Here is a 16,287-nt window from a genome sequence, read left to right as displayed (position 1 = left end):
GCCTCGGGGCAGAAAGAGCAGGCTCAGCTATCAAAGGTTCTCCTAGCGCCAAGACAAGGACTGGACTGTGACCAACCCTAGGATCGTTTGCTTTTAAACAAAACTTCTTCCCGATTCTAAAGAAATAGTGATGTCTTCCTGCAGCTTATTCTGAACGGGGACACAGATGCGCATAGGGAATTCCAGATGTTGCAATGCTCTTCTCCTCAGCAAAAGGGCCCACCCAGGCCAAGCCAGACTGGTACCAGAGGGAGGGAAGTCCTCCCTGGGTCAGAGGGTGGCAAACACACTTAAAAATGTTAACCCTACGCACACTCCTGCAGGGTCCTCGGCGGTACATCTGGCCTTCCTTCCATTCCTGTCTCACTCTCCCCACTCCGTCACTTCTGCCTGCCAGGATCACTCCAAAATAAACCACATTTATCCCCCTCCCCCCACACACAAAAAATGTCTATGGCTTGGAAAGACGTTCATGATATATTGCTAAATTAAAAGGAAGTGTGAGCCCTGGCCGGTGTGGCTCTACTGGTTGGGCGTGGTTCCGCAAACCAAAAGGAAGCAACTTCAATTCCTGGTCAGGGTGCACATCTGGGTTGAGGTTCTGTCCCTGGTGCATGCGAAGGGCAACCCAGTCAATGTTTCTCTCTCATATTGATGTTTCCCTCTCTTTCTCCCTTCCTTCCCCTCTACATAAATATATATTTTTAAAAAATAATAATTGTCAAACAAAAAATGTTTACAAACACTTAAAAATTACTTTAGCATATACAATAAAGAGTCTGGCTCAATTCTGATGTTTGTTGACAGTGTTTAGACTTCCACCCAGCCCATCTCCACCTCCACACCTGTGGAGGTATTTTAGCTAGAGTCCCATGGCTTCCCAAACATTTGGATCTGGTGGAGAACTTGAACCAGGCAGAGCCACGTGGACACAGGCACTCTTCTGTGGACAATCATAAGCTTGAGCTGTGTTCAGTAAAACTTACAGGTGTGCACTTTAAAGTAGGGGACATTTATTTTTCATAATTTTTGAGTGTGTGCCTAGAGATTTTGTAGTGTAAATGGTTATGATATCCGTAAGGCAACTGAATTTCTATTTTCACCAACATAAAAACAATAAAAGATTTTGGAAAATGGGATGTATGTGAAAACTCATTGGTTCAAAGCTTCTAGTTATTTATACATTTGGGGTTTTTTTCTGTTCATTGAGTTTTTAATTCTAAAAATTTACACACCAAATTATTGTACACCAAAATGTTAATGATCATTGCCTTTCAGTGGAGTGTTATCAGGAACATTTTTTATGTTTCTACCTTGCACATAATTATTTATATATTTGAATAGCTTTATTGAAGTATAATAGCCATGCCATATAATGCATCCCTTTAAGGTGTACAATTCAGTAAAAACACATTATGGGAATAGCTAAAAAAAAAAAAAAGACAAAAATAAAAAAACCAGTGTAGTCCCAATCACTGAAATTTTCCAAAAATTCAAGACAGAAAACTGTTAATCGAGGAAGCTCACATGACACTAAACATAATAAACAGCAAAACAGCACAAAAATCACACAGGATTTGCTCTCACATCACAGAGTCATTAATCTAGAAACCAATAACAGAACAGCTGGAAAATCTCAAATTTGTGATCATACAACAGGACACTTTTAAATAATATATGGAATTCAAAAAGAAGTCTCAAGAGAAATTTAAAAAGTTACTTTGAACTCCATAAAAGAAAAATACATCAAAATTTGTGAGACACCACAAAGGCTATAATGCCCAGTGTTCCTTTATGTCACCAAATACACCAGCAAAGAAAAAACCTATAGTCATTAATATGAACATCCAACATAGAAAATTATAAAAGAGAAAGCTAATTAAACCCAAAGTAAGCAATGTAAAATAGAAATCAGAAAAGTAATTGATGTAATTGTGGGAGGTTGATTTAAAACTTATAAGAAAAATAACTGTTTCTTTGACTGAATGAATAAACAGCTACTAAATATAACTAAGAAAAGAGGGAAGGGATTACAATATAAAGGAATTACAGGAGTAATTATAATATAAAGCCATCACCCGCCATGGGTAACTCCACGAGGTGTGAGAAGTAGTCACTTAAACTTTATAATGAAAGAGTCTTTGAGGACATGACCAGTTGTGCCTGCTGTGTGACAATTTAAACATTCTGGAGCCTGCTGCAGTAGGAGTATGCATTCATTGGTTGTTTCTTGTATGTGCCCTGACCAGGGATCAAACCTACAACCTTGGGTATCGGGATGATGCTCCAACCAACTGAACTACCCAACCAGGGCTGAGAAAAATCACTTCTTTTTATCAAGTTACTTATAACAGTTTTCAATTCTTGAAGGCCATGTTTAATTTACATTGGGCCATACTAATTAACATTAGTAAATGGTAAGGACCATAGAGTCTCATTTTGTGAAGCCAATTTAAAGTGGTAGACTTAATTTAATCAAATTTTAATTTAGACAGTATTGTTTCAGAGCTTTCTTGCTCACTAAGGGTATTTTAAGAGAGTGGGTTATATGACCATAAGCCAGTCAAAGCAGACTCTTGATGTTTAAAATAAAGTATAACCCTTTCTCCTTCATATTAATTCAGTAATTCCCCTAAGATCACAGGGTACCCTGCTTCAATTTACTGAGATCCCAGTTATAATTATAACTTGAGACCCAACATTGAATTGTATGAAGGATTGTGTATTACTGTGTAACACAAGATGGTTAACAAGTCAAAATTATTCTTAGAGACTCAAAATCCAAAAAGTGCCCTTTATTTTTTATCTGTAAATTCTTTCTGTATAGTTTGGATTTTCAATTGGAGCAAATTGTTTATCTTTTTAATTCTTGTTTCTTTTCTCATGCTGTTGTCTATTTTTTTATTTTTTGCCACTATATAAATATCAAGGGAGTGTGTAATCTGCCAACTCTGCTACTCAAAATCTTTTTCCTCCAAGGGTCTCAAATCAGTAGCACCAGGTTTAGAGGCCTCTACTATGGAAATAATTACTGCATAGGACTTAAGGACCCTGGGCTTGAGTCTAGTTCAAACTAATCCCATTGCTGTGCCACAGAGTGTAAATGTTGTCCCCCAAAACAGAGGCAGGATCTGTGTTGCAGTAGATGCAAAGCTGCCAGCAGCAGAGGCAATTAAGGGCTCTGGTGAGATCTCTGGTATTAGCAGAGTGGACTGAGCCCACTATCTATTTGCTGCTTTTCCTGAGCTCTTCTCTTTCTTCCTCTGAAATAACTGCTATTTAAAAGGTAACCATTATATAGGTGTACCCCATTCACAAAATACATCTTCCTCATTTCCTCCTATGACCCTCCTACTACTGCCAGGGCAACCCCAGCATCTATGACTCTTAAGATTTTTGCAGGTTCCAGGAAAGACATCTACTGAAGACCATTTTAAAATCACATCACACTAATAGCACTACTCCCAAAGGTAGATTCAGCCTCACTGCTTATGGCAGTCATCATCAGCTTGCAACACACCTTGTTCCAAGCAGCCCCAACAATGGTACACACAGCTGCCAGTCTTCGCTCTCATTGTGGTCCCTCCTATGTGGCCTTAGACCTGACACATGCAGCTGTTGACCCAAGACACCAGAAAATGAACTAAAGAAACAAACAGGCAATCTACCAAATAAAGAATTCAAAGCAATGATTATAAAAATACTCAACAAAATCATAGAAAAACAGATAAACTCAATGAGAATGCCAACAAAGAGATAAAAAACATAAGAAAAAAAAACAATCAGAACTGAGGAATACAATAATTGAAATGAAGAAAACAATAGAGGCATTCAACATCAGATTGGATGACACAGAATAAAAATCAGCAATCCAGAAGGAAAGATAGTGGGAATTACACAATTGAAACAGAAAAAAAGATAAAGGACTGTTAAATAACAAGAATAGTTTAAGGGACCTGTGAGACATTAAGCATACTAACTTTCACAGCATAGGGCTTCCAGAAGGAGAGACACAGAGAACCTATATGAAGAAATAATTGCTGAAAAATGTCCCTAACATGATGAAGGAAACAGACATCCAAGTTGGGAGGTATAGAGAATGCTAAACAAGGGTACCTCAAAGAGGCCCAAACCAAGATACAACATAATTAAAATGACAAAAGTTCAAAATAAAAACAGAATCTCTTCTTTTTTACCATATGTTTTGTCATAAAAATAGTGTCGTGAAACCCAACACTAAATCTAAGCCACAATGGAAAAAGAAAACTCATAGCAATCTCATTGTCATTGGACATGTAGATTTGAGCAAGTCTACCAGTACTGGCCATCTGACAATGTAGTGGGATTGACAAAGGAACCATCAAAAGTTTTGAAAAAGAAGCTATTGAGATAGGAAAGGGCTCTTTCAAGTATGCCTGGGTCTTGGATAAACTGAAAGCTGAAATTTAGTGTGGTTATCACCACAGATATCTCCCTGTAGAAATTCAAGCCCAGCAAGTATTATGTGACCATCACTGATGCCCCAATACACAGAGACTTTACCAAAAACATGATTATAGGTACATCTCAGGCTGAACGTTGTGTCCTGATTGTTGCTCTTGCTAATAGTGAGTCTGAAGCAGCTATCTTGAAGAACGGGAAAACCTGTGAGCATGCCCTTCTGACTTTACACACTGGGTGTAAAACAATTAATAGTGTTAACAAAATGGATTCCACTGATTCACCCTACAGTCAAAAGAGATATGAGGAAATTGTTAAGAAAGTCAGCACCTATATTAAAAACAATTGGCTCTAACCCTGACTAGTAGTATTTGTACCAATTTCTGGTTGGAATGATGACAATGTGCTGCAGCCAAGTGCCAATGTGCCTTAGTTCAAGGAATAGAATGTCAGCCATAAATATGGAAATTCCAGTGGAACCACTCTGCTTGAAGTGCTGGATTACATCTTGCCACCAACTCGTCCAACTGACAAGGACTTACAATGGCCCTCCAAAATGTCTACAACATTGGTTGTATTGATACTGTCCCTGTGGGCCAAGTGGAGACTGGAATTTTCCAACCTGGCACCATGGTCACCTTTGCTCCAGTCAGCATTACAACTGAAGTATATTAAAATGCACCATGAAGCGTAGAATGAAGCCCTTCCTGGGGACAACGAGGGCTTCAATGTAAAGAATGTGTCCATCAAAGATGTTCATCATGGCAATGCAGCTGATGAGAGAAAAAAAATTACTTACCATTGGAAGCAGCTGGCTTCACAGCTCAGGAGATTATACTGAACCACCCAGGTGAAATCAGTGCTGGTTATGCACTTGTGCTGGATTGTGGAGCTGAAGGGGAAGATTGATCATCACCCTGGAAGAAAGCTGGAAGGTGGCCCATGGTTTTTGAAATCTGGCGATGCTGCCGTCATTGATATGGTTCCTGGCGAGCCCATGTGTGTTGAGGGCTTCTCTGACTGTCCAAAATGGGCCATTTTGATGTTCATGACAGGAGACAGACAGTTGCTGTTGGTGTCCTCAAAGTGGTGGGCAAGAAGGCAGCTGGAACTGAAAAAGTCACCAGATCTGTGAGGAAGCTCAGAAGGCTAAGTAAATATTATCCCCAATACCTGCCACTTCAGGTCTAATCAGGGTGGACAAACTGTCTCAAAACTATGTCTCAGTTGGCTATTTCAGGTTTTCTTTTTTAAGTTTTTTTTTAAATACCATTTAAAAAGTCAAGCTCTCCTGTATTCCCCGCTCTACACCTCCTGACCACATCAGAGAGACCCACGTGGTACTGGAGCCCACCACGATGAAGGGGCAGTGTCCCTGACTCCCACCACCAGACGTGAAGTCAAGCTTCTCCCTACCTGACAGCGTGCCCAGTTCTCCGTGTGGCCCGTGTGTCCACAGAACTAGCACTGGTGCAGAGGCCATTTCTCTCCCCTCCAACAGGGGTCCCAGGCTCCGCTTGCCATCCATCCAGGGTAGGGTTTGTGGGGAGGAGGGTCATTACCACAGAGAAGCCCACTTTCCTCCGCCCTTGCCTACCCTCCTAGTGCAGAGCTGTGTCCTTTGCTTTGTGTCTGGTCCCCTCCTCACTTCCATCCAAGGTGGGATTGTTGGGGAGTGGAGGGGAGGGTTTTTATATTATATGCTACAATGCCCTCAGACAGGCCCTGTGTGTGCAGCCCCCACTCCCATGCACAGGCAGGGTCTCCCATTCAACAGAGTCTCCTGCCCCTCAATGGACATCTTCGCAGGCCTAGCAGCTGCAAAGCCCAGCTCTAGGTGGGCTGCAGGCCACTTCCCCTGCCCTGTCCTTGGCAAAGGGAGAGCTCAGCAGCCAGAGTGACAGGCGAGAAGCCACCACCCAAACTCTGACAAGGTGACCCGCATGCCTCCCCACCAAACAGACAGGAGAGAGGAGGGGCCCAGGACTCTGGTTTGGGAATATTTATTATTTAAAAACATCACCCGTGTGCTTTCCCAGGGGCGGAAGAGTCACTGCTGATCTCCTGGAGAAGAAGGGGCGTTCCAGCCCCCAGCTCCAGGGCCCTGCACCTCTGCCGACTGAGCGCCCTGCCCAGCCTGACCAGTAGCCCAAGCGGAGGCCCAGGCAGAAGCAGGCCAGAGTTGCCCTCGAAGCCAGCCCCGAGGCAAGCTGCTGCAGCCTCTGGCCCAGGTAGTCCCCACGCGTTCACAGCTGAAGCCGGCAGCCAGACTCAGCCCACAGGCATGGTCGGCGTCCACTGGCACACTCCCCATGTGTCAAATGTGTCAGACACGTTTCCTCAGAGTTCGGAGCCCCACAGGCGGTTTTAGTTCCATCCCCCCTTTCACAAGGAGCTGAGTCTCAGCAAGGCTGGGGTGCATTCAGTGTCTGAGAGCTGGTATTTGGGATTCAGGTGGCCGCTCCAGGGTCCTCTCCCGGTTGTGTGTGGGGGGGGGGGGGGGGCGGGGGGCGGGGGCGGTGGTTAGGTGTGGGCAGAGCAGGGTCCGGGTGTCGGGAGCAGCAACGAGGTCCTCCGCAGGGCACTCTTTCAACTTTTGGTGTATTTGGCTGGCGCCTTGGGTGGCTCGTGCTGTCGGGTTCTGTAGGTTCCGTTGCCGGCCTGGGCATCTGTCCCTTGCTTCCAATGGGGGCTGACCGTGAGCGGGCCGTCCCTCCTACAGCCAAATGCACAGTCCAAGCCCTGCAAGATCCAGGCGTATCTCCAAGGTCCAGGCAGAGGCTTAACCTGGGCAAACACCTCCAGAAGCCCCCACCGTCCGCTGCGCGGAGTCTTCAATCCTGCCTCGGCTTCTAGCGCTCCCGCGGACGCACGCTCCAGCCTCGCTGTGAGCTCTCCTGCGTCTCCAACACCCGGTGGGGCTTCTGGCTCGCACCGGCTGCGGTCCGTGCCTGGACTGGCGCCGGCCTCGGGGGCGTCAGGGAGACCAGCCCGGGGCACGCTTGCCTGCTGAGGGCTTGCCGCTGTCGCACTCGCTGAAGCTGGGCGCCTCCAAACTCACTTTCGTTTGTTCTTTGCAAAGATCGTAATTGTGGGGATGGCGCCTCCGCCGCCGCGAAGCTGAGCGGGCAAGGAGCCGGGTGGGAGGATGCGGAGGAGAGGCCTCCAGCCCTCGGGGCGAGGACTCGGGGAGGTGCACGCGCGGAGCATGGGCGTGGTGATCAATGGCGGAGTCAGCGGAGAGCCCTGCGTGGGCTTCCGCCTGAAGCCCCTTCCCTGTGGAGAGGGGTGGGTGGCCGGGGCTCCGGGGGTTGGGGGGCGTGCAGGCAGGGCAGAGAGGCTTATTCGTGGTTTTGACTTAGTAAGTCACAGCGCTTTCTTACATCGTCCAAACTCTCCAGGAGATGGTTACTCTAGGCCCCCAAATTATCGTGGTGGTCACCGTGGCTGAACCCGAGTCCCAGTCCAACGTACTGAGGACGGGGGTCCATTACGCAGATATTCTGGGTGGGCCCCAAAGGCGAGTCGCTTAGACGCACCCCAGTGAGCCCGGTCATGCAGACTGGATATGAGCGTGTTTCCCGCCTTGCTTTTCTCTCTCCCCGGACACTCGCAGCCTCACAGGCCCCATGCCCGGCAAATTCGGACCTGGCCCGGCCAGTTCCCGGGTACCACACCTGGCGGCGACCGCGGCTATTCTCCGGCTGCCCGCACCTGCGCGTGCTCTGGCTCCCGCTGCTGCACGCCTGGGGACTAACCCCCTCCTCCGCAATTCTCAGCGAGAGTTGGGGATCCCCCAGCCACACCAAGCCACCTGCACCCTCACTCTGACAGGTCGCCCCCACCGCGTAGGCCCCCGGCGGTGCCGCTGGGGACTGGGACACCGTCCACCCTGCTCACCTCTGCCCTCCCGTCACCTCTAGCCACACACCCGCGCAGGGATCCTGACACTCCAGAACCCGAGATGGGACCCCTGAAACTTTACAACAGCGATTTGGGATTTCTTGCACACTCTGCCGCTCCCAATCCAGTCTGGTGCCCGCGCACCCCACAGAGCCCCACCCCTCGTCGTCTCTCAGTCTTCCCGGCGGAAGCCCAGGCCTCCCTTCCCCTGGCTCGAGTTGCCGAGGTGCTCCGGGCAAGGGCCAGGCGGGCGCACATTGGCAGGGTCCCCAGTGGGTCCTTAGCAGGCTCGTGCCTTCCCCGGTGGCCCGGCTATGAGAGCTGGGTGCTCTCTGGCACAGCTGCTAGAGGCCAGGCCGCCTGGACCCCCTTCCAGCCCCATTTAAGTTTACTAGTAAAGTTTGGTTAATGATTACAATGCATCCTACAGCCTTCGGGAGATATAGGGGTAGGGGCAGGGAAAGAATGAATGTTTTCTAGACCACTGGCAATTTTTAAGCTATTCATTTTTAAAATCAGTACTTTTCAATGAAAACTTGACCAAAAGTTTGTCACAGAATTTTGAGGCCCCTTAAAACAAAGTTTAATGAGAAAAAAGAAAAGAGAATCTTAAAAGTAGCAAGAGAAAAGCAGCTGGATACATGCAAGGGAACACCCACAAAACTATCAGCTCATTTTCAGAGTAAACTTTGCACTCAAGAAGGAAACAGCATAATTGACTCAAAAAGATAAATAGAAAGAAATCTACAATCAAGAAAATTCCACCCAACAAAATTATTCAGAATAAAAGGAAAGATTTTTAAAATTCCCAAATAAAAAAATCTCAATGATAAAAGTAAACATTTTGTGCCCTGGCTGAGTGGCTTAGTTGGTTGGACATTGTCCAGCAAAGCTCAAGGTCAGCAGTTTGACCCCCACACGGTGCACAGACCTAGGTTGCTGGTGGATCCCCAGTAGGAGTTTGTACAGGCGGCAACGAATTGATGTTTCTCTCTCACACGGATGTGTGTGTCTCTCTCTCTACCTTCCTCTCTCTCTGAAATCAATAAAACATATCCTCAAGTGAGGATTTAAAATAATAATAAATAAATGAATAAAGCAAACATTTTGTACAATAGTAGACCAACTAATTACAAAGCTACTACAATGGTTAAGGCATCAGTATTAAAATCAGGGTTGTCTAAATAATTAAGGGGTAAGCACAAAAATATAAAATTCAGTACTATAAATGTAATGTGTAGGGAGAGTATAAGTGTAGTGATTTTAAAGTGGTGTGACATAAAACATAGGTTGTACCCTGGCTGGTGTGACTCGGTGGACTGGGTGCTGGCTTGAGAACCATGGAGTTGCCAGTTAGACTCCAGCTCAGGGCACACACTTGGGTTGCCAGCCCGCCTGGGTTGGGGGTGCACGAGAGGCAGCCATGCCTTGATGTTTCTCTCCTTCTCTTTCTCCCTCCCTTCCCTTCTCTCTAAAAACAAATAAATAAAATCTTTAAAAAAAACATAGGTTGTCATACATGAAGCTCATAGTAACCACAACAAAAAACTTATAGTACAAATAAAAATAAAAAAGAAATGTATCCAAATATAACACTAAAGAAAGTCATCAATGCCAGAGAGAAAAAAACAAGAGGCAAAATAAAAGAAAGAGTAACTATAAAAACAACCAGGAAACACTTAGTATTGTACAACGGTAACACACACATATCTATCAATAATTACTTTAAACACACTGGTAAGTACACTAAATGTCAAATAATAAGTCCTGAGGTGGCTGAAGGGATGAAGATAAAATGAGACCCAAACAGAGCTGCTTGCAAAGATTCACTTCAGATCTAAAGACACGGACTAAACATGAAGGCACAGAAAAAGATGTGTCAAACAAATAAAAAGGAAAAGAAAGCTGGGGTAGCAATGCTTATATCAGACATAAAAGACTTTAAAACTAAAACTTTAACAAGGGACAAAGGACATTACATAATGATAAAGGTATTACTTTAACAAGAGGATATAACACTTGTAAATATCTATGCACCCAACATAGGAACACTTACATGTAAAGAAAAAATTAACAGATGTAAAGGGAGATAGTCACACTATAGCAATGATAGATGAATAAACCTAAGAAAGCTATTAAATCAATGGATAGATAATCCAGACACAAAGTTAACACGGAAAACTCAGCCCAAATGACACATTAAACAGGTGGACTCGACAGATGTTGCGGAACATCCCATCCACAGACAGCAGAACACATTCTCTTCAAGTGCACACAAAGCATTCCACAGAGTGAATCACATGTTCTGCCACAAAACAAGTTTCAATAAATTTAAGACTGAAATCATATCAAGCATCTTTTCTGACCACAATGGTCTGAAACCAGAAATCAATCACAAGAAGAAAACTAGGCCCCGGCTGGAGCTGGGCACCAGGGGAGGAGCAGCGCGGGAGCCGGTGCCCACAGCGGGAGGGGGGGAGATGATGAGGAGCGACCTCGATGGTTCAATTCCTGTCTAAAGAGAGCATGCGGACCAGCAGCCCTGCTCAGGGCTCTGGCACCCAGGTCTTGGCGCTGGGCTTCGTGTGCTCAATCCTCAGAGCGCTCCTGTTGCTGCAAGTGGTGCTGGGGCTCTTGGTGTGGGCCCTGATTGCCGACACCTTCTACCACCTGTGCCCAGCCCACGGCTGGGTGATGATGCTCCTTGCTGTCTTCCTCTGGCTGGTGACCATCATCTTCGTCCTCTACCTGTTTCGGCTGCACATGAAGTTGTACATGGTGCCCTGGCCGCCGGTGTTAATGATATTTAACATGAGCAACACCGTTCTCTACATCACAGCCTTCATCACTGGTTTCGCTGAGGTTGAGCAGACGTCACTGAAAGGCGCCTGGCCTTATAAGCAGCAGGAAGCTGCCTCCTTCTCTGCCTATTCAGTGGTGATTGCCTGTGGAGTGAGTGCTTTCTTCAGCTTCCAGGCCTGGCGAGGAGTAGGCAGCAATGCAGCCACTAGTCAGATGGCTGGCGGCTATGCCTGAACCAGCTGTGCCAAGACCCACCTCGGGGGCTGCAGGCTGCGGCCGGGGCACAGTGCAGGGTGGCCCTCTGGGTCAGCCCAGAAGGGACTGCACTTGCTTCTCTCTGACCATCAGACTTGGGCTCACCCAACACTCCTGGGGAATCAGGGTCCTACCTCTGGTTTGGCTGAAGTGAGCATGTGCATGGGTTGGAACTAGGCTCACAGCCGAGACCTCCTTCTGCTGATCCCCCTCATTCAGCAGAAGGAGACAGGGCATATGGGGCTCACTGTCCCTGCTTTGTCTTTAAAGGACTTCAGTGTCCAAGGCAGGGCCCCCGCTTCTCAGCAGCACTAAATACACTAACAAGGACCTAGACCCTGACCCACCACAGAATAAGCCTGTCAAGCAATGTGTAGTTATGTCATCATGGTCTTTGGTCCGGGAGTGTTGAGCAAGCTCATGAAACCATTCTGATTCCTTAAAACACAACTCCGACCTGACCCTCCCCCAGACCAACATGTTCTTTCTAGGGAGACATTTTTGACAACATGGCCTTCCTTTCCTATACCTCACACATGCCACTTCGAAAGCAAATTGGTTTTAAGCAACTTCTCAATGATGAAAGCCCATCTCAAAGGCTTCCCTCCCTTCCCCAATCCTGTCTGTAATAGTCCTTTGGGGAAAGCTAAGGTCAGTACCCACTGCTTCCCTGACACTGTCGATTAGGCATGTGGGACATGAGGGGAGGGCATCAAGACCTCACTTGGCGAGTTGTCATGTCCTTGATGACCATTGTCTTTGTTTTTTTGTGTTTTGTTTTGGTTTATTACAAAAATAAAGATAGAAGAACCTTAAAAAAAGAAGAACACTAGAAAAAACATGAACACGTGAGGGAAAACAGCATGCTACTGTTGGGGGCAAAACGGCACCAGGTGTTAGTGGAGTCAGACGGGACCTCGGTTCGCCAGCCTTGGTACTTGAGTTCTGGCTAAGAAAGAATTCAGAGGCAGGACTCAAACTGTAAGATTAAGTTCATTTAGAAAGTCACAGAGGCCCTGGCCAGGCGGCTCAGTTGGTTGGAGCATCGTCCCATACAGCAAAAAATGTTGTCGGTTTGATTCGGGTCAGGGTACCTACCTAGGTTGTGGGTTCGATCCCTGATCAGGGCATGTGCAGGAGGCAACTGATGTTTCTCCCTCTCCCTTCTCTCTCTCTCTAAAATCAGTAAACATATCCTCAGGTGAAGATTAAGTTAATAATAATTATTATTATTTAAAAAGTCACAGAGGTAGAAGAAGCAAGCCATAGATGAAATGGGCTCAGGAAACAAGCTACAAAGGCAAAAAGGCCTTTGGAGCAAGAAAGGTAAAGGTAACTCTCCTTGTCAGAGGGCAGAGGGCCGGGAGAGGTGCAGGCTTATAGGTACTCAGGAAGGCCTAAGGGCTATTAAGGGTGAGGATTTTAGGGATGGTCCCAGAGGAGGATCTCATTAGAATATTTATCAGCTCTCCAGGTGTGTACTTTCCTGATTGTCTCTACTGATTGATCAAGCTGGGGTGGGAGGGTCATTAGTCAATGCAGCTGATCCTGAGGTCAGCCACGGAGTCACTGTCTGGTTTTCTGGGCCTGGAGCCGAAACACAACTGAGGCCTAGATGTATCTGATGTGGGTCAAAACCTCATTATCCTGGAGACTTAATGCTAAGGGCTATTCTCCAGCTCCCTTGTTTGTTCCCCTATAAAGGGTGTCTAACCCAAATGACTACCAACATGCCAGGGAAAGAAAGGTCAGGGGAGGGACTAAACTGCATTACCAGCAATATGCTAGGGAAGGAAAGGTTGCCCTGGGGGCGAGGTCCTTGCTTTCCCACTTTTGTGCCTTGCTAGGCACCCAGGGCTTCCTGCCCTGTTGACCTTCTGTACCTGGTCCATTGTCCTTGCTCTGCTCACATCCGTCTAACTGCCTCCCACACAAAGACCTGTTGGACCTTATTCTCACCTGTGAAGAGAGTGTACTGCCAGATAGTTCAAGATCTGAATTCCAGAGAGCAGACCTGCTCAACAGTGATGTCCAGGACAACCACAAAGAGCCTTAGTCGATGTTTCCATCCCCAGGGCATTCCTCATCTGTGAACTCTGCCAGTGCATTCAGCACATGAAGGACAGGGAGAATGAGATCCAGGAGCTGCTGCAGGAGTTGGATAAGAGTGGCAAGACTTTCCTGCACACCTCTGCCGCTGCTGAGCAGAGGCCGGTGCTTCCTGAAACCCCCTTCTTGCACATACTCCTGTTACTACTTTTTCCTTCCTGACCCTTGTTTTGACTCAGTGGACAGCTGCTGGTGGACAGCAGCCTCACTCATACACCACATGTAGAAGATGAGAAGACAGACATAAGTGCAGACCCAGGACAATCAAGTACTGTATCCCATTGTTACTTACAAGTGTGAAATTGTTTTGTTTTGTTTTTTAACCAAAAAAGAAAAAACCCTAATCCTACAGTGTGTAGATTATATGTGCTAAGTTAGGCACAACAACGCTGAAGTGCATGGCAAAGAAGGATGTTAAAACATTACCATCACCCTGGCTGTTGTGGCTCAGTGGATTGAGTGCGGGCCTGCAAACCGAAAGGTCACTGGTTTGATTCCCAGTCAGGGCACATGCCTGGGTGGCAGACCAGGACCTGGGTGGCAGACCAGGACCTGGGTTGGGAGTGTGCAAGAGGCAACTGAATAATGTATCTCTAGAACCTCTCGCACATCAATGTTTCTCTTCCTCCCTTCCCCTCTAAAATAAATAAAATCTTTAAAAAAATTAGCATAAAAATGTATTGTGAGAAGTAAAGGCTGTTTATAATAATGGTCTAGTGTTTCTCCTTTGCTAGGTTTACGTTTCCTCACAATTTACCTAAACATATAGGCCTTGGTAGAAACCTAAAGGAAATATTAAATATATTATGTGGTATATTAAGAAGTGAACTATTGTTTAACTAAGATATTTTATGATAAACTGCATCTAATACTGTAGGAAATACATGTGTTTAGATAAAAGGTAAGAAAAACAAAAGCTGCTGCAGAGGACCAGGAACTGGCCTCATTCTCACTGTAAGGCCAGTCTTGTCTTGTGAAGAGAGAAATGTCATACACCTTCTTCATTAAAGGCAATCATCGACCATGATGCACCACGGTATTTGTAAGCATATTTTGTGCCCATATCATTATAAGTGGTAAAGGATGTGTTTCCAAATCATAACAATGACCAATATTCCCCTCTTTCTACTAATATTACTGACTGAAGTGTCTTACGAATTATCTTTAGCTCCACTGAATTATTTCCCCTTCTAGAAAATGACTATGATTACAACAATAGAATAAAATTTACTTCCTCAGAGCACTCAATACAGGAAAAGTTCTTGCGTCCTTGAATAGCATTCCAATCAACTAAAAGAAGCCAAAATCCTATAAGTGCTTTTGAGCTCATGTTACTGTCATACCTCACAGTCCTTGGAGGTTTGTGGTCATTCTGATTAGAATTCATTATACCTTTTTTTGACTTAGTGCAACCCTGCCAGTTACTGGCAACAGGGCATTGAGAAAACCATGATGTCCATTTTTGGTATTAAGAATGAAAAATAAATTAGTTATATGAAAAAAATTGTAACTATAAAACAATAAAAGATAGCTCTGACCAGTGTGGCTCGACTGGGCATCATCCAGCAAAGCAAAAAGTAGCTGGTTCAATTTCTGGTCAGGGCATATATATGTGTGGGTTACGGCTCATGTGAGAGAAAACCAATTGATGTTTCTCTCCTCTCTTTCTCCCTGCCGTCTCCTCTCTCTAAAAAATAAGTAAATAAAATCTTTACAAGATTTTTTAAGAAAAGAGAAAAAAATAAAATTTGCCTGAGGAAAAAAATACCTGAAATTACATGCACATGATAAAGTTGTCTCATAATGTATACTATATTGAAAATTGCAAACTTCATCTGCAATTCCATAATTATAATGGAACATGTTAATATATAACAAGAACAATATGTTAGCATTCTATGGCTCAAAAAACAGTTAATAAAATATTTCTATGAAGTAACTGCATAAGTGTCAGTGTGAAAAAATAGGCACATGGTTTTAATCACACACAGTCACACATGACTGAAGATGTCCTGAGGGGTTCCATGCAGCTACAAGTAACTGTAAACACCCACAGCCTCCTGACCAGAGGGAGGTGCTGACTGTCACGTGGAAGCGCTGGGGCAAGGCAGCCACCGCACACGCAGCAGAGAAACACCGCCCCTCATTGCTTTCTGGCGACACCACTGCAGACAACGTGGGCCATCAGGAAAACACACTCACCAGCACTGCTGACAGCAGGTGTTTCCTATACAAACTTATGCTGATATAACCCAGAGAAGAAGAAAATCAGAGATTACTCCCAAGCACAAAAGTCTGAATCAGTTTCCTGGTGAACACAAGAGGGCTTACATCTAACCCACACTCCGATGGGTCTTTGATGTAGATCTTGTGAAGATATCAGAGGAAAACCACACCTCTAAGGAAATGAAAATCAAAGAGTTGAAGTGTAAGAAACCAGCTGGAAGATGGTGTCCTCAAAGCCCCGGTGTATCTCTGTCTCCCCCTGCATGGCGGTGGCTCTAACGTTTGACTAATGTCTTCTTTGCTTCTAGCTTCCAAATCACATGAAGTGAGGCTATTGGTGAATTTTAATATGGAACAAAAAAGAAAATGAATCCTGGGAAACCTACTTTCTAACGCTATCACGAGAGAGAACATCCCCAACTTAGACATTTTGTCCTATCACAGGTCTCTCTTCTTAAATCAATGACTATTTACTGTATACCAGTTGAGAGAAAAAACAAAATTTTAAAATTAAAAATAATAACTCATATGAAACTTTATTCTTTCATAAAC

General features: G+C 45.3%; 1 protein-coding gene across 1 annotated transcript; it reads left to right on the top strand.

Annotated features, from left to right (window-relative positions):
• Nucleotides 1-10,842: 10,842 nt before the first annotated feature.
• Nucleotides 10,843-11,379, top strand: LOC123828600 (plasmolipin-like). Its single transcript, XM_045853643.1, has one exon. It carries the CDS (start codon nucleotides 10,843-10,845, stop codon nucleotides 11,377-11,379), a length of 537 nt encoding a protein of 178 aa, XP_045709599.1.
• Nucleotides 11,380-16,287: the final 4,908 nt, after the last annotated feature.

This window comes from Phyllostomus hastatus, unplaced genomic scaffold (assembly GCF_019186645.2).
Source record: "Phyllostomus hastatus isolate PE091 unplaced genomic scaffold, TTU_PhHast_1.1 phas_contig_98, whole genome shotgun sequence".
Taxonomy (NCBI): Eukaryota; Metazoa; Chordata; class Mammalia; order Chiroptera; family Phyllostomidae; genus Phyllostomus; species Phyllostomus hastatus.
This window is presented reverse-complemented; position numbering and strand designations above follow the sequence as displayed.

What these genes read in the sequence shown, in the direction of transcription:
- LOC123828600 (XM_045853643.1), top strand. Translation starts at nt 10,843, where the DNA reads ATGGTTCAATTCCTGTCTAAAGAGAGCATGCGGACCAGCAGCCCTGCT.